Consider the following 23,255-nt stretch of genomic DNA (forward strand, 5'->3'; position numbering starts at 1 on the left):
ATTATACCATAGGATGGCTTAGGAAGATGGTTTTGGAATCAAGACTGATGAGTAAGCAGCAGGAGTGGGTTGTCGGACTTGATGTATTTTGGCATCCGCTGATCATTAGGCAGAGACCCAGATGTAAACAAGTAGTGAAGGCATTGATCCTGTGTTCCTACAAAGCAGGAACATGGATCAATGCTTGCCCCACAGTACACAAGCATTGGCTAGGCACACAGTTAAACCCTTTAATCGCCCCTGATGTTAACCAATTCCTATCCAGTGTCATTAGTACAGCAACGGTGCATTTTTTTTTTTTTTTTAGCACTGATCACTATATTAGTATCACTGGGCCCCAAAAAGTGTCATTTAGTGTCCAATTTGTCCTCCTGCAATAATGCAGTCATGCTATAAGTCGCTAATCATGGGCATTACTAGTAACAAAAATAAAAATTCTATAAATATATCCCATAGTTTGTAGACGCTATAACGTTTGTGCAAACCAATCAATACACACAGATTTATTTTTTTAATGTATCAGAGAACACATTGGCCTAAATTCATGGAGAAATGTGAGTTTTTTACTTTTTTTTTTTATTGTATATATTTTTTAGTTGAAAGTTAAAAAAAAAAAAGTTTTCTTTTTTTTTTTCAAAATGTAAATTTTTTTGTTTATAGTGCAAAAAAAAAAAAAAATTGCACAGGTGATCAAATACCACCAAAAATGCACGTTCACTACCGAGGAGATTTCCTCCATCATCCACCCATTCCGATATACGGACTCGTATCTGAAATGTAATATTATTAACTCATTGGGAAAACTCAAACTAAGAAACCCAACTGACCTTTCCAATCCAAACCCACTCAGGATCCCTTCTATGTAACCCCAATTTTTTGGAGAGACTCCGCAACCATAACCCTTTGACATAGGAAACCACCACTATCTACTAACACGGTACAACTAGATTAACACGTTAAACTATATGTGACAGTTTTTGCTAATAGTATAAGCTAGGAAGCTTCCACTCCTATAGAATGCATGATATATAACATGTGAATTGCTAATATACTTTTCAAGACTGAAAATATGATTTTGAGAACAGGCAACTACATTTAATTTTTCTTTCTTCCCAGTCCCCCCGCCCCCCATCCCCTTACCCAACTATCCCCCCTTACATGTATATTTACCCTCTTCATTGAATTGATAATGTACCTGGTAATTTTACAAGTATACTTCCCCCTTTTTTGTTCTCCTTTTAATTATGCCTGTTTTGTACTTTGTTCTGTAATATCCCAATAAAAATTATTATAAAAAAAAAAAATACCACCAAAAGAAAGCTCTACTTGTGGGAAAAAAAAGGACATGATTTTTATTGGGATACAGCTTTGCACGACCCGCAATGGTCAGTTAAAATAATGCAGTGGTTTATCATCAAAAATGGACTGATCATGAAGGAGGGGGTAAAACTTCCAGGAGTCAAATTGTTAACCACTTCACCCCCACCCCACCCCTTCCTGTCCAGGACATTTTTCAGTTTTCCATGCTGTTGCACTTTGAATCACAATTGCACAGTCATGTTACACTGTACCCAAACAAAATTTTTATATTTTTTACAATTTTCTTCCCACAAATAGAGCTTTCTTTTGGTGGTATTTGATCACCTCTGGGGTTTTTATTTTTTGCTAAACAAACTAAAAAAAAGTCCAACATTTTTGAAAAATAAAAGGTTTTTCTTTGTTTCTGTTATAAAATGTTGTTTTCTCCTTCACTGACGGGCACTGAGGAGGAAGTACTGATATGTAGAATTGATGGGCACTGATTTATATCCTCCCTCTTCATGGACTAGGGTAAGAATGACTGCGTTTAGTCGGTTGGCAAGTACTTTGGTTAGGATCTTGCCATCGGCATCAAATAAAGATATAGGGCGATAAGAGGTGCACAGTTCCTGGTTTGGGAGTAACGACTATAACCGCCTCTGCCATGGATTTTGGAAGAGCACCAGCCCTCAGAGTCCCTGTAACCATTTCATGTAATTTGGGTGCTAGCTGTTCTCCATATTACTTATAAAATTCAGGCGGGAGTCCATCTACCCCGAGGGTCTTCCCCACCTGGAGCTTGCACAGGGCCTGCTGAACCTCCACTAGGGTAATATTTGGACATTTGGACAGCACAAAGGGATGGAATGGTGATCTGCTCTAGAAAGGAGTTCAGCTCCAGTACCGTATAGTCCACCTTAGAGGAATAAAGGGCACTGTAGTATGAGACAAACCGTGAGTTGATGTTTGCCGGGTCTGTTACCAGTGTGCCATCCTCATCCCGTAGACGGGTGATAGCAGTTACAGGTTGTTGCTCTCTGGTTATCCATGCCTACAATCTGCCTGTTTTCTCCCCCTGCTCAAAGATGCACTGCGTCTGTACCAGTTGTTGCTTTTTAGCCCCAGCCACCCGCAATAGCATCACCTCTCGGTAGGCTGCTTTCATGTCAAGACGCGTGACTGGGTTTTGGGTCAGAACATATCAGGATTCTAGGTCTAGGGCCCTGGCTTCCGCCTGCTGAATGGCTATCATATTATTGTAGCAGGCTTGGGAAATGGAGTTCTGGTAGCATCCCATTACATAGGCTTTAAAAGCATCCCACCTATTATGTAGTGTAGTAGATCCTCCATTAAACACCCAATAGTCAGAGATACATTTAGATAGAAAGCCACCACAGTCTCTTCAGTGGGGGAGTTTGGGTTTGCAGACAGAGGAGCATAGGGGCATGACTCGATATGCCCCTAGGGAGGCACCTCCTGTATTTTGGAAAGTAATCCCCCACTGACATATATCAGGTCTATCCTGGATAGTGAATGGTACGAAGCAGATTGGCAGATGAAGGCCCATTCAGTCGGGAATCTCCACCTCCAAACATCCATCAGGTTGTAAAGGGATGCCCATCTATTCAGGAGGGAGTCTGTACCTGATCCTGCAGGAAGCCTGTCTAAGGACAGATTAGGGGTCATATTGAAGTCCCCTGCTATAACTAGGTTATCCGTGGGGTAGTTAGCAAGGATAGGAGTCAGGTATTTTAACAGAGAGGTATTGGCTGGTGGAGGTATATATAAGCCTAGGATCAGCAACTCAACATTGTCCACCACCATATGTAATAAAACATACCTACCCTCTGGGTCAGTCTTAACATCTAGCAAGGAGTAGGTTAGGGCCTTATGAATTAATACACTCACCAATCGGGCATACTCAGAATATGTGGAGTGGTGATAGTGTCCCACCCATGGTTTTTTCAAGCTGAGAACCTTACGACCCAGCAAGTGGGTCTCCTGTAATATGCATATGTGGGGCGTATACTTCTTCAAGTATGCCAATACAAGGGACCTCTTGATCTTATCATTTAAACCCAGGACATTCCAAGAGATGAATCTTATGGGAGCCATAGTATAGGATACGATGGATAAATGGAGGAAGAGTGACTGTCAGACTGACTTGGGAGGGGACACACATCAGGCAACACATAACCATCGAACCATGGGTCATTGGACATCCAGCTTGTACAATCAGCAAGAACCAAAAAGAATGTCCAATGAGGCTCACCGCGTATATCATGTACATATAAAGAAAGAGAAAAAATAACAACAATGAAAAACGAAAAAACAAGGAACAGCCACAACCAAAAAAAGGAGATATGCATATAGAGGGGGAAAACCTCCCAGCATAGGACCCCGAACCTCCCACCCCGCACCGCACATCCGTTGGGGAACTCGGAGTGCATAATCCCACAACCCGACCCATCATATAATAGGAAGTGCTCCTATGGGGGCAAAAGCAAAAAACGGACGACCGCCAAACACATTTGTGGTCAGATACTGTAGTTCAGCGAGTCCAGAGGCATCCGCCTGCGACCTGTATATAAGTTGAAGTATAGTTGGAATCTACATGTATTTGAGAAAATAAAAGAAAAAGGTAGGAAAAACCAAAAAATGTAAGAGAAAAAAAACAAAAAAACAAACAAACACCTGGCCTTGACCAGGGGCACAGACTTAGGTGAGTTGGCAGGATACATCCCATTGTGGTTCAATATATACTGCACTGTGGTGATAAAACTTTATCAAGCCGCTGACACAGCTTCTAGACAAGAAAGCGTGAATAACAAAAGGAAAATAAATGTGTAGCGCTATGATAAAGGAATAAAATTATACAGATCCCCATATAAATCATTCAAGCAAGAAGAACCATATTCCTTGATATTGATTATGCATAATCAATATCAAGGAATATGGTTCTTCTTGCTTGAATGATTTATATGATGATCCGTATAATTTTATTCCTTTATCATAGTGCTACACATTTATTTTCTTTGGGATACATCCCATTGCCTTATGCGATGTCCATAACGATCGTCCCCCATTACCTTCTCTCATGTCTTCCTGGGGTGAGATGTGATCCACCGTCACTTCAACAGAAAGAAAAGAAAAACATGAGAACGGGTAGTAAGTAAGATGAAGCAGGTGATCCGATGCTAACAGGAACTATGAGGAGGATAGGGGAAGAGTCCATGAATGGCTGCAGATCCACTAGTCTCGTAATGCAGTATGGGTGTTGCACATCGGAGCATAAGGAGAAAAGGGGTAATGGAGGCCTGCCATTAAAGGTGCGGAAGTCATGTACCGTGATAGGCAGTTTGACGGGCAGGTCATTTATTCAAAGGCAATACAGAGAAAAGCATGGGATGTGCCGCCTATTAGTGTAAAAAAAGGAGATCTTGAGCAGAGTCATACCTTTACCGAGCCTGAGGTAGAGTATCCAGCCAGTGGGAAGCCTCTTCTGGTGATGTAAATTAGCGAGTGGCCTCCCCATCTATCACTCTCAGGCAGGCTGGAAATAACATACTGTATTTCAGGCCTCTGGTACGAAGCTGTGCATTGACGTGATTGAATGTTCTGCGGAGCCTCTGAGTGTCGGCGGAGTAATCCAGGAACAACATAATCTTGCCATTCTCGTACCGAAGCTCCGCCACCTTCCAAGCCTCACGAAGGATCAAGTCCCTGTCTCGAAAATTTAACAGCCGGAAGATAAAGGTGCGTGGCTGTCTCAGCACAGGTGGCATTCTGTGAGCTCTCTGTGTGCGTATGGAGGCCTGGTTATCTTGGGCAGAGACCCCCGAATCCCCCACGCGCCGCTCCACTTCAGTCATGCAGTCCAGCAGCTTGTCCATGTCCCTGTGCAGCAGCCCAAAGTCCATTTGGATGGTGTCAATTTTTGCCGTCAGGGTGTTTTGACATCCGGCTATGGTTAGCATAAGAGCCTGGAACCGATCTTCCTCCAACCCGGATCGGCGGGGGTGGTCTGAGACGCCACATGCATGCGGCCACATCTCAAACTAAGTAAGGAAGGTTGAATAGCATGTGCATGTACTGTATATGTATATATTTGTAATACTCTGTGGGGGATATTTACTAAAGCTGAAGCATGCAAAATATGGTGCAGTTCTTCAAAGAAACCAATCAGCTTCCAGATTTTTTTGTCAAAGCTTAATTGAACAAGCTGAAGTTAGAAGCTGATTTGTTACCATGCACAGTTGCAACAGATTTTTTGTGCACCCATTTCAGTAAATCTCCCCTGTATGTATTGCATTGTTTTCCTACAACTGTAAGTAGTTTATATGTACAGCATTCTCGCTTGGTAAAAGCACATATTTTTTACCACAAAGTAAACTAAAAGAAATAGGCAAAAACGTTGCCATCTAGGCAAAAGGGCAGGTATAGTTGATCTTTCTTGATGAGAGCCTGTGATAGCCCCTGCCACACTGCAAATGTATGATGGCAGGGGTCGGATGGCATAGGGGGAAAAATGCAGGGATGGAAGAAAATGTCAACCAAACTAACAGGAATCCACACAAGGGAGACATCCCACGGACTGTAAATGATGTCTCTTGTGATGATTTTTTTCATTTTCAAGTTTAGCAACACTTTGAGTAAAAGCTTTATTTCAAATTTATAGTCTGCAATTTTAACAAATAGTTTTCATATCTCCTTCTTAATAAGACGGTGATAAATCAGATGGTGAGAAAGATGGAGGTGCAGTTGTCACAGTTCCAGAAGGCATTGGAAACAGAGTTCCATTATGCAGAATGAATACCTGTAACGAAATACAGCATTTGTTGTAAAAGGTGAAAAAACAGACAAAGGCAGCAGTGTAACTGACAGCACAATGACACAAATTTCAAATGGTTTCTATAGGAGCTTGAGATATAGCCATTTTAGTGTCAGGCAATGTAGCATCTTCTTTAGGAGCAGTTTGGTGGTTTATTATGTTTTATTCCCCCATAAAGGACCAGAGGTGGCCCCAGTCCCCATTTAGTGTTTAGTGGGTGTTATGCCGCGTACACACGAGCAGAATGTCCGACAGAAAAGGTCAGATTGGAGCTTTTCATTGTATATTATGATCGTGTGTATGCCCCTTATGACTTTTTACATCAAAAATTCTGACAGACCTAGAAATGGAACATGTTCTAAATATTTCCGATGGAAAACTGCTTGTCTGTATGCTGTTCCAATGGGCCAAAGACGACACATGCTCTGAAGCAAGTACGAGACGGAAGCTACTGGCTATTGAACTTCCTTTTTCTAGTCCTGTCGTACATGCTGTAAGTCACTTCGCGTTCTTGACGGTCGGACTTTGGTGTGACCGTGTGTATGCAAGACAGCGGAATTCCATCGGAACTCCATCAGAAAAACCTTCAGGGTTTATTCCGATGGGAAAACCGGTCGTGTGTACAGGACATTAGAGGAAGTTGTCAGGGGGTTTAAATTTCTATCTCATTGGATCTATTTTTTTTAGATTTCTGTATTGATTTCATAGTTTGGAATACCCATTATGAGACAAGACTGTAACAGGAAGAGGAGCTGGAACATGCACAGGTGGGGGAGAAACCCAAAACAGTCAAGAATCACAATAAGAATAACTCGCTGTTGGAAATTTCTATAAATATATACACAGTAGAATATCCATGCTAAAAAAGAAAAACACTTTTGATCAGACGTAACCTTTGCAGTGCATTAAAAAGTAAAACTCAGACTCTTTCACCTGTGTGTAAAAATTGCAGCTTAAGCTATTGAGCTCACTAAACAGGATTCTTCCATCAAAGAAGGCTATAATAGATAGGAAAAGGCTTTAAGAGCTCCTTCTGCTCTCTGCGTGTTAATATACAGGCTATTCATATACAATTTTATTTTTTACAGTTACTTACATAAAGCCATCAATTTACGCAGCACTTTACATACACAGGTATATATTATACATTCAAATCAGTCCCTGCCCTTAATGAGCTTACAATGTAAGGTACCTAACTCCCCCCATTCATACATACACATACTAGGGGCAATTTAGACAGGAGTCAATAAACCTTAAAGGATGTCTTTGGAGTATGGGAGGAAACCCGGGCAGGCACAGGGAGAACATGCAAACTCCAGTGAGTAGTGGGGTGGCTGGGATTCCAACAGACAAACCCCTAGTGCTGTTATGTGGAAGTGCTAACCACTTACCCACTGTGCTGCTGTGTTAATATCCAAAAAATGCATTTCAATTTTTTAGTAATAAGTTAACAAAGAAGAAATATACAAATCCACTGTACATTCTCTTTAATTAAGACTTCTTACCTGAGGAACATTAGTATTAAGATGGCAGAGAGCCCGGCAGCTGAAGGCAGAAATAGTAATTGCCACGCAGCACAGTGTCAGATTTAAGAGAAGGAGCACACTGAGAACAGCAATAGAAGAAGTCTGTAAAGAGACAGAGTTAACATATTAAAGAGTAACTAGAATTCTCTTAAAACTGTAGTGATATATGGGAAAGTGATCAGTTTGGTGAAAACACTTTAATAAGTGTATGTTAGTTTATTAAAGTTATGTTTTTAGTTTTTAATCAGGGGTGTGCCCAGGTTAATTGAGGTGCTCCTTTGGTTGCTAGGACATCAAACCAAAAGAGGCTATGTGTCATTGGTTGTTGTAGTGAAGGTGGCGCCAATATCTTAGCTCAGTAAGACTGCCCTGTGTATATAGGGCAACATTACTGAGCATCAGGAAGGACAGAGTGTTCATTATGGATGCTACCTCAATGATTCCTCCCAGGGCCACCAAAGGTGGCCATCTCAAATTGTTTCATTGGCAGCATGCTCCTGCTTGTAATTGTATACTGTATGTACATAGGGACAGCCATATTCAATCATTACATATGCAGTCTTTGTTTCCTGATAGGCAGTGCTGCATACTGATTGTATCTTGCAGACAGCAAGTCAGGTAGCTCAAGCCATAGAAATCAAGAAAAATTTGGCAGATCAAAACCAGATAATTTTAATTGTTAGCAAAAAACAAAAACAAAAACGTATCTCCGAGGTAACACCACCCCCCTTTCATCAGGGATCAACACAGGAAAAAACCTGGATGGACTTCACAGATCTATATTAGAATCAGCATTGAACTCTCCACATGGAGTAACAACTTGATAGCCTGGGTCCACCCAAGTTTTATTCTTTGATAGTCCCTAATCAATGGGGAGTGATGTTGCTGTTTTGCAGTGCTAAACATTTCATTAAATTTCTAATTTGTTGCATTTGTAAATTTCAAAAGCCGGTAAAAGAAATAGTGGTAAAATAGTGGAAGTTGTTGGTTTAACCAATCATTTTTTGTGTATACACTTCCCCTGGGGGTGTGGCAGGGGTGTGTTCTTCACCTACATGCTTTTTGCTAATGGTGTCACTGTTTCCCATCTCAGAAAGATGGGAGGTATGCAATTAACTGAAATAAAATGGTTGCTGGATTCAACTTATGTATCTTATTGAAGACTTGATATTGAGGCTGCTGGTGGATGATACCAATTCATCAGATGACCACATTCTCTGGCCAGACTGGGTCTAAAGAAGGTGTGTCAATGCATAAAGTGGCCAAAAGTTTGTGAGCAAACCTCCTTGTTCGGTTTCAAATGCCAAACTCTAAAGAAGCAGCACTAGGTCTACAGGTATGTAATTTCAACTAAGCTCAATTTGTCTATGTTTTTAACTACTCGTCCGCTGTATAGACAGCAGGCGGGATCCTCTCTTGTTCTGGGATGACATCATATGACATCGCCCTAGTCTCACTGCTCTTGCATGCCCGAAGGAGCTCCTGGGAACACGGCGCAACCTCGATCTTGGTAAAGAGCTGATGACACGTCTCTTTACCCATCTGATCACATGTAAAGAAGGAAGTGCCAGTATTCGGCTCTCCTCGCCTCACACTGACAGAGTGTGAGAAGAGAAGGGCCGATCAGCAGGATCTCCTCACGGGGAGACTGTACAGATAATCAGGGCACTGACCGTCAGCTCCCTGATTATTAGTGCAGCCCTAACAGTGCCCACTAGTGATGCCAATCAGTGCTCAGGAGTGATGCCAATTTGTGGCCATTACTGATGCCAATCTGTGCCGATTAGTGATGCAAGTCAGTGATGCTGTTCAGTGCCTGCTCATCAGTGCCCATCAGTGAAGCCTGATAGGCACCAGATATAGGCGGCACTATCAGTGAAGGAGAAAAATTACTTATTTACAAAATATTCGGACAGAAAAAGATTTTTTTCTAAATTTTTTGACTTTTTTCGGCAAAAAATAAGAAACCCAGCAGTGATTAAATACCACCAAAAGAAAGCTCTATTTGCGTGAATAAAATGACAAAAATGTAATTTGGGTACAGTGTTGCATGACCGCGCAATTGTCATTCAAAAATTGACAGAGCTGAAAGCTGAAAACTTGCCAAGGCAGGAAGGGGGTAAAAGTGCCCTGTATTGAAGTGGTTAAACTACTGGGCCTTTTAACTGCATAGTGAACTAACGCTTTATGTCAAACCTTCAATTCATATAGCTCTTTTATTAAAGTCCTTTGTGTGGATGACTTAACACATAGTAAATCTGGCTCTGTACATGGCGATATACATAACACACTTAAGGCACTTAAGGGTGGTGTTTAGTAGGAAGAGGTATGGCTTAGTAGGAAGAGATGGAGCTTTGTAGGAAGAGATGGGGCTTAGTAAGAAGAGGTGGGGCTTAGTAAGAAGAGGTGGGGCTTAGTAAGAAGAGGTGGGGCTTAATAGGAAGAAGTGGGACTTAGTAGGAAGAGGTGGGGCTTAGTGCCAACATGATTTTGGCACAGCTATGATATATGAAGAGACTTTTCATATGTACGGAGGAGTCTGTACGGCAGTTGTTTGACTGTCAATTTCAACTGACCTTGAAATATAGCTAAAATTTACCCTTATTCGTAGACACTGTTGATTCTCATAGTAGCTTTCTGTATAATAGCATTTGGTATGTGTATAATCTATACAAATCAGTATTATTGCTGCCAAGCTGATCAATGATGTTAAGATGCTAAAAGCCAATGAATATTTTACCTGTAAAACAAAAGACAACAATCATGACACAAAAGCAGCATCTGTTGCTAAAATGTCAATTAAAGTCTCAAACCTTTTATCACTTTTTGGTCCTGGATATTATGATTTGTAACTGTATTTTATTAGAAATGCAACGAAAAATGTTTTCTCTCTGTGAAAATGCTTCTTCCTGCCCTCACACTGCAGTGCCCTGTGCTGGCAGAGGTTAGTAGCAGCTACACCCCTCAACACAAGTGTTCTTAGGCCAGTCATAGACAGTTTGAACGTGTGTGGCAGGCTGAATGTACCAAGTTGATCTATCAATTTGGGTACAACCAGCCTGCCGGATCCAATTGTGATTACCACTAGCAATAACCACTGTCTTCTCCCAGTGGGGACAGCTTCAACCTGTAGTTGCAGGAAAGAAATTCACATGGTCTGTGGCCTGCCGTACACAGACTTGTATTGCAGAGAAGGGGCGGGGCATGTCTGACCAGGTCTTTGTAAATTGCAGGGAATGCTGATGCCTATTGGACTGAACAGTCATATTTGAATGTTGAATTTATATTTAGACATCCTGCACAGAAACTGTAACAGGAAAGAGGTTGTTAATGCAATGTCTGTCTGGCAGATTATCAATTGTTCTTTGCCCTGTAGCAGGATGTACTGTACATACATCAGTCTGACTGTACTTGCCCTCTTGTAGTTGCTATACATGTGTAAGTCATTTTATTCTGAATTTGTTTAACGGATTTCCACAAATTTGTTAATTCAAAAATGTCCGAATTAACAAAAATCCATTCAATGAATTTTTCCAAATATTCATAAATACAAAATATCGTAAATTTGAAAATTCATAAATTCGAAGATCTGAAATAACTAACAATAACTTAACTATTACTAACTACTAAATTATAATTATTGGAATTTTCTTTCAAATTTGGCTGTTTGTTAATGTAATGAATATGAATTTATCCGAAGTTACAAATTATCAAAAATAACGAATGCCGTATCTAAACGAATGTAACATAACTAAATAATAAACAATAATAATAAAAAATGTTATTATTATTAATTCATTCTGTTCCATTAGTTTATTTGGATAATTCGTAACTTCAGATGAATTCGTATTGGTTACATTCACTAACAGCCAAATTTGAAAGGAAATTCAAATACCTATAATTTAATAGTTAGTTATTAATAGTTAGTTATTTTTTTTGAATTTTCTTTCTTATTTTCGGATTGCAATCATAACGAATAACCCAAAAAACGGAAAAAAAAAACTGAATAAAATGACAACAAACACATTTTTCGACAGTGTACATAGCTAGAAGCTGCATCTGACAGTAAAGGTACTGGGGAAGAGAATTTAAGTGGAGAGGCAGGGGAAAACAATACAATGGTGCTTGGAGTCCAGTCATGCAGCACCAAGATTGAAAGAGCTTTTCCCCAGTGCTAAGGTCCTGATGGGGTTTAATGTAATTTGTTCCTGGAAGCCATGGCTACCAGCTCAGCCTATCCACGCTGTTTAATGTGGCTGGTGTACTTAAGTAACTTTTCTCATTCAGCCAACTAGAAATCTATGTGTGGTTAGCCTTACACAAATACTATTTTTTAACTTCTTAAGGACCGCCTCACGCCGATATACGTTGGCAGAATGGCATGGCTGGTCACAACCACGTACCGGTACATGATTCTTTAAGTGCCCAGCCATGGGTCGGGAGCGTGCCGCCAGCGACGCGCTCCTGACCCGGTCCTGTGCTCTGTGACCACGGGACCAGTGGACCCAATCGCCGCTGGTGTCCCGCGATGGGGTCACAGAGCTGAAGAACCAGGAGAGGTCCGTGTAAACAAACCTCTCCCTGTGCTTCCCTTTGTGGCTGTCACCGATCGTCTCTTCTCTTTTATAGGGGAGGACGATCAGTGATGTCACATGCCAGGCCACGCCCCCTACAATAAAAAAACACATAACGTCATATATAACACTACACTGCCCCCTAGTGGTTAACTCCTTCACTGCCAGTGTCATTTACACAGGAATCAATGCATTTAAATAACATTGATTGCTGTATAAATGACAATGGTCCCAAAAATGTGTCAAAAATATCCGATGTGTCGCAGTCACAATAAAAATCACTGATCGCCACCATTACTAGTAAAAAAAAAATATTAATAAAAATGCTATAAAACTATCCCTTATTTTGTAAACGCTATAACTTTGGCTGCAAATTGGTCCGGGGGCTTAAGTGGTTAACCTTGACATTAATTCCCACAAAACGCTAAGCATCCTTTTAACCCTCACAACCCCCCCCCCCCTTATAACTAGCACTAAACCTCTGTAACCTTAATATTAACCCTTCTGATAACCCTAACACTAACTCCCCCAATAATCCAAACACTAAACCCCAATAACTGTAACATTAACCCTCCCCAACTTGATAACTAACACTAAATCCCCTGTAACCCTAGCATTAACCCTCCTAATAGCCCTAACCCTCCTGATAACCTTAACACTAAACCCCCCATGATCCTAACATTAACCTTCCCAAGAACCCTAACAGTAAATCCCCTGTAACCCTATCAATAACCCCCCTGACAACCCTAATGCCGCATACACACGACCGGACTTTCCAGCAGACTAGGTCCAACGGAATCAGTCCAGACAATCTGATGCTGTGTGGGCTAATTGGATCGTTTTTCATTAAAAAAATCAGACAGACCTAGAAATAGAACATGTTTCAAATCTGTCCGACAGGTTAAATTCCTATCTGGAAAACCGTTCGTCTGTATGCTGGTCCGATGGACCAAATACGATACAAGGGAAGCTATTGGCTACTGGCTATTGAACTTCCTTTTTTAGTCCCGTCTTACATCATCACCATCAAAACGAATGGACTTTCGAACGGACTTAGTCCGTTCGTGTGTGGCCAAGTCCGTTCATTCGGAAAGTTCGTTGGAACTCTGCTGAAAGTCCGTCGGACCTAGTCTGCCGGAAAGTCGGGTCGTGTGTACGCGGCATAACACTAACGCCCTGTAAACCCTAACATTAACCCTCCCAATAACCCAAATGCTAAACCTCCTGTAACTCAACATTAATCATCCTTTTAACCCTAATGTCCACCTTGGCCCACCAATGTAACACTTACACTAATGGAAATCTCAGTTTACCCATTTCATCTAATTAAAGTACATTTTTACAGAATTTGCTATGAACATTCTCAAGGCCTTTTTTATCTGAGAATTATATTATAACTATGCTATAATTCTGAGAAAATAAGTTTAAAATAAATAATAAAGTTTCCTTTTTTTATTTGTCTTTGGCTCCAGTGCTTTATCATAATAATACAATTCAACTGGGATTTTTAAAATGTATCCCACACATATTATAATACTCACCAGGTGAATACGAACTTTTTTCTTACTTCCAATAGTCACAACTCCAGTCATGATGTACTATGAGATAAAACACAATTTCTGAGGTTCGTTTTGTACATACTATATGGGGTTTAATATATATCTCCTTTTCTCTAAAGCTGGCCATACATGGATAAACTTTCAAATGAAAATTCTTAGGAAAATAATGTTCTAAGAAAGTCTGTTCATTTTTCTAATCATTTCTAAGAGGAATCAAATTGACCTTCATTTTGGACCACAGAAAAATAAAAATTTGAAGGAGCAGGATGGAAAACATTTCTCGAACAAATTAATTTCTATCTGGTAGAGCTGCACAATTAATCACGGAGAATCATTATCACGATTCTCCGCCAGCAGGGATCACAACTCCGGATTTGTGCGATTCTGACAGTCAAGCTGTTGTGAGCTGAAAAGCGCGCGCCGCGCCGCTGCTCACTGATCGATGTTGTCCCCGGCATGTTTCCTTGTTTCAGAATGGAGGGGAAGCCGTCGGAGCCAGTGTGCTGACATTACTCAGCAAAGAAGAATGTGATTGGTCAGGTAAGTAATCTTCTTCACAGAAGTCCCGGGGACAAGCGTGACTGCAGCTGCATGCTTCAGCACTGAGAAAATGTGAGCAGCTTTACTTTTATTTTTAGAATCATCAAATGCTTACTCTCTCAATCAATCAATCTCTCTGAATTAATCTCTCTCTCTCTCTCTCAATCAGTCACTCTCAAAGAGTGATTGATTGAGAGAGAGTGATTGAGAGAGAGAGATTAATTGAGAGATTGATTGCTTGAGACTCTCAATCAATCTCTCTCTCCAATCAATCTCTGAATTAATCTCTCTCTCTGAATTAATCTCTCTCACTCTCAATCAACCACTCTTAATCAATTGCTCTCAATCAATTGCTCTCAATCAATTGCTCTCAATCAATTGCTCTCAATCAATCGCTCTCAATCAATTGCTCTCAATCAATTGCTCTCAATCAATCGCTCTCAATCAATCGCTCTCAATCAATCGCTCTCAAATCAATCGCTCTCAATCACTCTCTCTCTCTCAATGTCCCTCCTAAAAAATTGTTAAATTAATTAAAAAATAAAACAATAAAAAGAAAAAAATTAAAGTACCCCCCCAAGTGAACGCATACGTAAGTCTCGCTGTGTAAACGACGTCCAAACCACATATTGTGAGGTATCACCGCAAACGTTAGCGCGAGAACAATAATTCTAGCACTAGAAATCCTCTGAAACTCTAAACAGGTAACCTGTAAACAAAAAATGTAACCCGTGACAGCGTCGCCTATGGAGATTTTGAAGTACCTAAGTTTGGTGCCATAACACAAGCGTCGCAATATTAAAGTGTGACATTTGAGGTATCTATTTACTCAGCAATCACGTAACATCATTCAAAAAAAATGGGCTAACTTTACTGTTTTGTTTTTTTATTCATGAAAATGTTGTCTTTGCACAAAAAAAAAAAAAAAAAAAAAAAATCACACCGGCAGGTTTATTGGGTGACTTATAAAAACACACCGTTTGTTTTATTGCCTTTTAGTGACAGTACATTAGGTGCAAGTGTTTTACATGAAGGCCGATAACAGTGTACACTCTCGTTTTGTTTTCTTTTTTAGGTATATGTGTCCACCGCACCCAGGTGAATACTAAGAGAGAGAGCTAGAAGAGTAGAATAATGAGTGAGGCAGAGGCCACAGAGGCAGAGCAATGCACAAGTCAGTCTTATAAAAACACGGACCTTGTGTTTGTATCGAAAAAAGGATCTTATTCCGAAGTGTGGGCTTATTTCGGTTTCAAACCAGATGATGATACTCAGAAAACCATATTCTGAAAGCAATGTTTAGCCATTCGGCACCAAAGGCTGTAAGGAGATTCCATAATACATTGCATTATTGATTGTTGATTCTGATTATTGCTTTTATGCTTGTCTGCTTAAGTGATTTTAAAGAAACTTTTCTTAATACAATTCAAGAAGTTATCTCATGATAGTATTGCTTAATACTGAATTATCTCATGATCTATTTCTGTTAAAATGTCTTCATCTTAAAGCATCTGTTTGTGGTTTTCCTCTCTGTACACTGTTACTGAGGCTAGATTTGGTTTTTAGGAAGTTGTGGCTGATCAGCAGACGGTGACAAAAAGTAAGGAAATATTGAACTGGGATAAGCTTTGAAATACAGAGGTTAAGGTTAAGGTCACAAGACATTACAGAATAATGAGCTAATGAATAATGTGAGCTAATGTGTATAATTTTGATTGGTCCCCAAAAATTGGGGCAGAGTCTTGTAAAAATAGTATAAAAACGGCAAAACCAGAATTAAAGATTGTAACCATTTCAGCATCACAATTGTGTATGAGTCATTGGTTATCTCGCCGGCGAGGACTTCCACTGAGCCATCTCCAAGAGCCTAGGCCACAAGGAAAAGTCGGGCTACCTAACAGTTTTGGTACCAGGAAAGTGGGGTCTTGCGTTTGTTTGAACAGGTAAGGCACATTCTGCTCCTTTTTACCTATTTTTTGGTAACTGGTGTTGGTGCTTACCTTGTTCAAATAACCTTGTATATCCACCCACTTACATAACTGTGCCTTCGCAACGGGCTAGGCTGGCCCCTTGGAAGGTTAGAGGGGCTCGCAGGTATTTTGGGTTTTTTGAGTAGTCTGACTAGGCTGGTCTGACTGTATTGTATTGAGTATGTTAGGTAGAGGTAGAGGTATATATAATAAGTGTGTTTTAAACTCGGGAAGTATAGGATACGCCCGCAGTATAAGGAGTGGCTGAGTGGACGCCCAATCTTTTTGGGGGAAATATAGTGCACTTATAATAACATGTTGATATAATGTAAATTTGTTTGGCCATTGTATATATATATATGATTTTGCTTGTTTTTCTTTTAGGTACCACCGTAAGTATTTAGGGTGTATAGAGAATTAGAGATAAGTGTATGGTATATATATGTACGATAACTGAATGTAAAGTATTGTATTGATTCGAAGGGTTTTTATTAAGGCATTACACATATATGCACTAAATGAACAACATAAATCAGGAACCCGATTGTAGTGAAATAGCGCCCGCCTGCCCACGTTGCACCTTTGGTTTACTGTTCCTTAGTGTTGACAGGACGTGGATCCTGCTAACTACTAGACCAACTGGGTTCTCATACCGACTTGGTGCAAGGGGAGTATATCCTACCACGAGGAGGGGTTTCCTATACCGAGTACTGAGGGTTAACCTTCATAGCTATATCAGCCCCACAGCAATAACAGACGAGGGGACATATTCACAAGTCAGGGAACAAATTATAGCCCAAACAGGTTGCTTTCATCTGTGTCCCTGTACTAGACACACCCTACCAAGGTTATTGGATGGGGAATTCTGCAGCAACCCAGACCATGGCCAACCCATCCCCCTATGAGTATGTTAAAAACACACTACCAGGGCCACAGGTAGAACCTTTTTGGACACAGGTCAGAGAACGGTGCCAACAGCTGGGAATACATGACCCAGGACCACTAGGTCCCTGTTCAGAGGATGAATGGAAAGAGGTGGGCAAGGTGTGTCAGGTGCACAAGCACTCTTATCCACCTGGGAAATGGGAAGACACCCAGTACATGAAAGATTGTTACAAAACATGGAATAAATGCTTAGCTAAGTACAAAACAAAGTATGTAACTAAAGTCCCCACAGTAAAGCCTGTAAACTCACCCGCCCTATCTCAGCAACCTGAGGCACCACCACCCCCCCCCCTTATGTGATGGTTAAACAGGAAGATGGAACATTGGGTCCATGTCTTCAGCTGTATCCATCTTTAGACTCAGCAGTGTTGGCCACCATAGTGTATGGGGCAGCTGATCAGGCACAAGTTACACGATGGGAAAACGAAAGTAGAAGCAGGAAAGAGGAAGTCCGGACAGAAGGTATAGAAAGTAGGGAAGAAGAGAGGATTAGAAAAATGGAAAGGGAATTAGAAGAGAAGTTAAAAGAGCTTAGAGAAAGAAAGGAGGAAATAGAGCAGAAAATGTCTAGAAGGGAGGAAGAGCTAGAAGAGTACAAAAGAGAGCTGGATAAAAGGGAAGGTGAGATGAGAGAATATTCTGCGATAACAAAGGGAGAAAGGGATGGAAAGACCCTGAAAGAGGGGGAAGAGGAAGGAGTCGGGAAGTTGAGCCCCAGGGAAAAGGAATGGGAGGAGAAACAGAAAGAATTTAATAAGAGACAGCAGGAAAAGGAAGAAAGGATACAGAGGAAAAGGGAAGATTTAGAGGCATACGAAAGGATACTAGATCACGAGAAACATCAGGGGTATTTGAGCAGAAGGGTGGCATTTTTCCCTCCCTGACACCAACCCAGACTCCGCCCACCCACATAATGACAATGCAACCTTATCCACCAATGCAATCTTATCCCCCAGATCAGGCTTACCCACCAGACCAGGGATGCTTTAACTGTGGGGAACTGGGACACTGGAAGTCCCAATGTCCCTACAGAATTGGAACAAACGCTCAGAGAGGAAGAGGTAGGAATCTAAACACCACCCCACAACGCCTTCAGGATATCAGGTATCCTCACCCACCACAACCCCAATACCAGCCTCAGCCTCATAGACCACCCCCACGCATCCCGATGCAGTGGCCATCCGCTCGGCGGACCCCACAATAGAGATGCCAAGAGAATGTCCCGTCCCTCAGCCTTGTGTGTTATAATCCATCGTGGAAAAGTCTTCCGCAGGTACTATTGCGGGTAGACAAACACCTGATATGTCTATTATTAGATTCAGGGGCTACATTCAGTAGTTTGAATGATGCCATATATGACACACCGCACTGTACTGAGGGAAACTCTATTGGTATAAATGGGACATCAATTACCCACCCCATCACTCCACCATTGCCCGTGGCTACTCCAGAAGGGCAGGAACTATGTACCCAGAGTTTCGCTGTCCTTGTGGATTGTCCAGTATCTTTAATGGGGAGGGACCTACTCTCAAAACTGAATATCACCATTAAATTTGACAGAGGGGGCTCCCTCACTGCCAGCTCACCATTTTGCGATTTACATGCTCCAAAGAGACACACTTACAGGGGACTCTTTGCATCATTACCACCCACTCTAGAAACACATGCCATATGGGCAGAAAACAAAGGGAGTGTGGGTTTTATTAACTGTACACCTTACACACCACAAATGCGTCCAGACGCCAAAGTACAATATCACAAGCAATACCCCCTGCCACTCGAAAAAATTGAAGGCATCACACCATTAATTGATGATTACATAGCAAAAGGGATTCTGAAACACATTATAAGCCCCTGGAATACACCAATCTACCCTGTGAAAAAGGCGAATGGGGAGTGGAGGCTTGTACAGGACCTAAGGGCCGTCAACAAGCAGGTTATACCTCTGCCACCGTTGGTAGCAGATATTTCTTTCATCTTTTTGAAAATACCTGCTGATTCCCTTTGCTACACAGTAGTGGATCTGGCAAATGCATTTTTTAGCATCCCGATCGATGAAGGGGTATTGCCCATGTTCTCGTTCTCATGGCAATGGGGAAAAAAGGCTCAGCAGTTGACCTGGTCAAGATTACCGCAGGGGTATGTGGACAGTCCGGCAGCCTTCTCCATGGTCCTTAATGAGACAGTTAAGTCATGGACTGCTGAGCGCGGGTCGGTACTAATACAGTATGTGGACGACTTGCTCCTGTGCAGTCGATCTGCTGAAGATTGTGCGGTCGATTCCACATCTCTGTTACATCACCTGGCCAGGTCTGGCCACCTAGCATCGCGGAAGAAGATACAATGGTGTCAAAGTCAGGTAGAATACCTGGGATGCATTTTGAAGGAGGGAACCAGGCTAGTATCCCCCAAACGTGCCGCAGCCCTGCAGGCTCTCAGTCCTCCGAGAGACAAAGCAACCTTGCTGTCATTCTTGGGCGCAATCGTATATTGCCGCCAATGGATCCCAGATTGTTCATATTATGATGGCATTCTGAGGGAGGCTACCTTATCCACCGCCCCAAAGACAATAGATTGGACAACAGAAAGGCTCCATGCTTTTCAGGCCTTGTTAAAAAGTCTGACTCAGGCCCCCGCCCTGGGATTGGTAGAATATGGCAAACCTTTTCAATTATACTGTGTGGTGTCGGGAAATTCCTTTGCTGCAGTTTTAACACAGCAACATGGAACCGGGTACCGACCAGTCTCCTATCTCTCAAAAAAGTTGCCTACCCAAGTACAAGGGATGCCATCTTGTTTACAAAACCTTGCTGCTTGTGCAATGGCAGTTCAAGAAGCTAACAAATCAGTATTAGGCCATGAGCTGACTCTCTACACTACTCATTCAGTGACTCACCTCCTGCAAAACATGAACACGCAGCATATGACAACACAAAGGCTTAGTGGGTATGAGATCACACTTCTGAATACTGATAACCTCACTCTCAAACACGCACCACCAAGTAATCCCACTGTCCGCCTTTTGCATTCTTTGCTCAGGCTGCCACGAGACCCTGATCAGAAACACAATTGTGTTGAACAGGTTGCAGCAATAACCAGCCCTCGCCCAGATCTCACTGACATTCCCCTACCAGGAGTACAGGACGTTTTCATAGATGGCAGCTGCTCCCGCCCCTCTGATGCAACATTCCTGACAGGGTACGCCATTGTCCAACTCCCTGATGTGGTGTTGGAAGCAAAAGCTTTACCACCTTCCTCGGCACAGGTAGCAGAATTGGAGGCGCTCACAAGAGCTTGCATACTTTTCTCAGATCAGGAGGTAAACATCTACACAGATAGTAGGTACGCTTTTGGGGTCACGCATGACTATGGCGTAATATGGGCAAATAGAGGATTTAGAACTGCTGACAACAAGCCAATTGCTAACTCTACGCAAATTAAAGCACTCTTGCAGGCGATTCTTCTCCCAAAGCGGATAGCGGTCATCAAGGTAAAGGCACATTCATCAAATAACAGCAGAATTTCCAAAGGAAACGCGCTGGCAGACAGGGAAGCAAAAAAGGCCGCTGCCCAATACATTGGTCAGCCAGCCCCCACAACAATGTTCTTCAAAGAACATTTTACATCACCCAATTTTAAAACCATTGTGGCACAAATACAGGGATTAGCTACAGGGGAGGATGTTTCTTTTTGGGTCAAGGATGGCTTGACCAAGGACCAAGAAGGTCTTTGGTCAAAAGAGGGGAAGATATTGGGCATACCAGAAGCAAGCAGTGTTCTCATACTTTCCTATCTCCATGGTCCAGGACATATAGGTACCACCGCCCTAACAAACATATACACAAAGTCTTTCTGTACAAACAACTTAGATCAAAACACTGACATTAACATCTATTCCCAACAGGAAATGTACGTGAAAAATCTGGTAAGTATGCTACAGGAAATGAACGAACATGTCTCTGTCACCTTTTCTCCTCTTTCCACAGAGCCGACACACCCCTTCATCCCAGGAGATCAAGTGCTAGTCAAGCAACTGGCCCACAAAAAGAGGATCGGACCAATCTACTCTGGACCTTGGAAGATAGAGAAGAACTGCTGTACTGACCGATCTAGGAAACACCTGGATCCACGCCAGCCGGCTAAAGAAGTGTCCACAGCAACCCCAGACCCCAGACCCGCCTCCAGCACCCCAGGACTCCTCTGACCAGGAACAGCAACCAGACTTGAAGGACGTTCAAGAAGGCATAAAGCAAATCTCTCTGAACGACGAGACAAATCCCTCACCCACAGGAAGAAACGAGTAGCAGAACTTTGTACACAGTACCTGACAAAAATGATTTCCACTTTTGTGTCAGGAAAAACATTATGCTTCTGGACATGTCTGATTCTGATAGTATTCATACCTGTTTGGTTGATAGCAAATTGTGTGTACCATCCAGAAGATTCAGGGCTACTAGAAGGCATATGTGGGAAAGCGCAGACAGCCAATGCACCACCTAGTTTAAAATATAAAAGAAGTATACACCCCACTGAACCCCCTTCAGGTTTCACCGACAGAATGTTGTTGTTAAAGTTTAAGTACAGTTATGCACAAAAGTCTGGTTTTAAGAAATGTTGGATATGCAGCAAACTCCACCCTAGTACAGCCAGAATCCCATTAATGGCCATTCCCTTAAACATCACTCCTTTCCTGAATGGAACACCCCCTATTGTTCTTGTATGCATGCTTCATGTTACTCAAATGCCTCTGCAGGAAGGGTAGCGAAGCACGTTCTGAAACCATGAAGCTGACTCCCATTCCCAGAGATCCCACTGTATGGTACGAGAGTCAGGAACATGAGGCCGGAGGATATGAATTCATGAGGCCTAAAAACAGAAAGGTAGAGAATGACCATTTCGATAATATCGAATGGTCAAAGGGAGGATTGTAAGGAGATTCCATAATACATTGCATTATTGATTGTTGATTCTGATTATTGCTTTTATGCTTGTCTGCTTAAGTGATTTTAAAGAAACTTTTCTTAATACAATTCAAGAAGTTATCTCATGATAGTATTGCTTAATACTGAATTATCTCATGATCTATTTCTGTTAAAATGTCTTCATCTTAAAGCATCTGTTTGTGGTTTTCCTCTCTGTACACTGTTACTGAGGCTAGATTTGGTTTTTAGGAAGTTGTGGCTGATCAGCAGACGGTGACAAAAAGTAAGGAAATATTGAACTGGGATAAGCTTTGAAATACAGAGGTTAAGGTTAAGGTCACAAGACATTACAGAATAATGAGCTAATGAATAATGTGAGCTAATGTGTATAATTTTGATTGGTCCCCAAAAATTGGGGCAGAGTCTTGTAAAAATAGTATAAAAACGGCAAAACCAGAATTAAAGATTGTAACCATTTCAGCATCACAATTGTGTATGAGTCATTGGTTATCTCGCCGGCGAGGACTTCCACTGAGCCATCTCCAAGAGCCTAGGCCACAAGGAAAAGTCGGGCTACCTAACAAAGGCTAAGCACACTAATCTGTTTAATCACCTAAAACATAACCACATACAACTGTATGATGCGATACAGAAAAAAAAAAAAAAACGGCGATCAATCACAATCATCAATTAAAGCAACAACCTCTCCCAGGTACAAAGAAATAACAGACGCAATCACATTTCATCTGGCTAAAGATACGGCTCCCATGACCACTGTTGAAAAAGACGGATTTAAAAAACTCATTCATACCCTTGATAAGCGCTATTGCGTGCCCTCTCGTTATTATTTTTCACACGTTGGAATACTTGCTCTGTACAACAAATGTTATGAAACTGTTGAAAAAGAATTGCGCAGTGTACTTAATTTTGCAGCAACTTCAGATTTATGGTCCAGCAGAGCAATGGAACCATACATGAGCTTAACAATTCATTCCATTACTGATAAATTTGAGATGAAATGTCAGTGCCTACAAACTGTGTTTTTCCTTGAGGACCACACTGGTGAACCTTTGGAGCAGGGATTAAAAG

At 41.6% G+C, this 23,255-nt stretch overlaps 1 protein-coding gene and 1 long non-coding RNA gene across 2 annotated transcripts in view; one reads left to right on the top strand and one right to left on the bottom strand.

Annotated features, from left to right (window-relative positions):
- Positions 1–4,523: 4,523 nt before the first annotated feature.
- LOC143929914 (membrane-spanning 4-domains subfamily A member 4D-like) overlaps positions 4,524–23,255 on the bottom strand; it is a 68,217-nt gene continuing 49,485 nt past the window's right edge. The window contains exons 3-6 of the mRNA XM_077453852.1: positions 13,772–13,828; positions 10,256–10,396; positions 7,636–7,758; positions 4,524–6,115 (exon numbers count right to left, since the gene is read on the bottom strand). Of these exons, the coding sequence (XP_077309978.1) occupies positions 6,014–6,115; positions 7,636–7,758; positions 10,256–10,396; positions 13,772–13,828 (423 nt within the window). The 3' untranslated portion in view covers positions 4,524–6,013. The remainder of the gene's footprint in view (positions 6,116–7,635; positions 7,759–10,255; positions 10,397–13,771; positions 13,829–23,255) is intronic.
- Positions 15,651–22,655, top strand: LOC143930372 (uncharacterized). Its single transcript, XR_013262766.1, has 2 exons — positions 15,651–16,272; positions 21,231–22,655. It is a non-coding gene; the product is annotated as an uncharacterized LOC143930372 (long non-coding RNA).

Source organism: Lithobates pipiens, unplaced genomic scaffold (genome assembly GCF_037356315.1).
Source record: "Lithobates pipiens isolate NorthernLeopardFrog02 unplaced genomic scaffold, aLitPip1_a1.2 Scaffold_25, whole genome shotgun sequence".
Taxonomy (NCBI): Eukaryota; Metazoa; Chordata; class Amphibia; order Anura; family Ranidae; genus Lithobates; species Lithobates pipiens.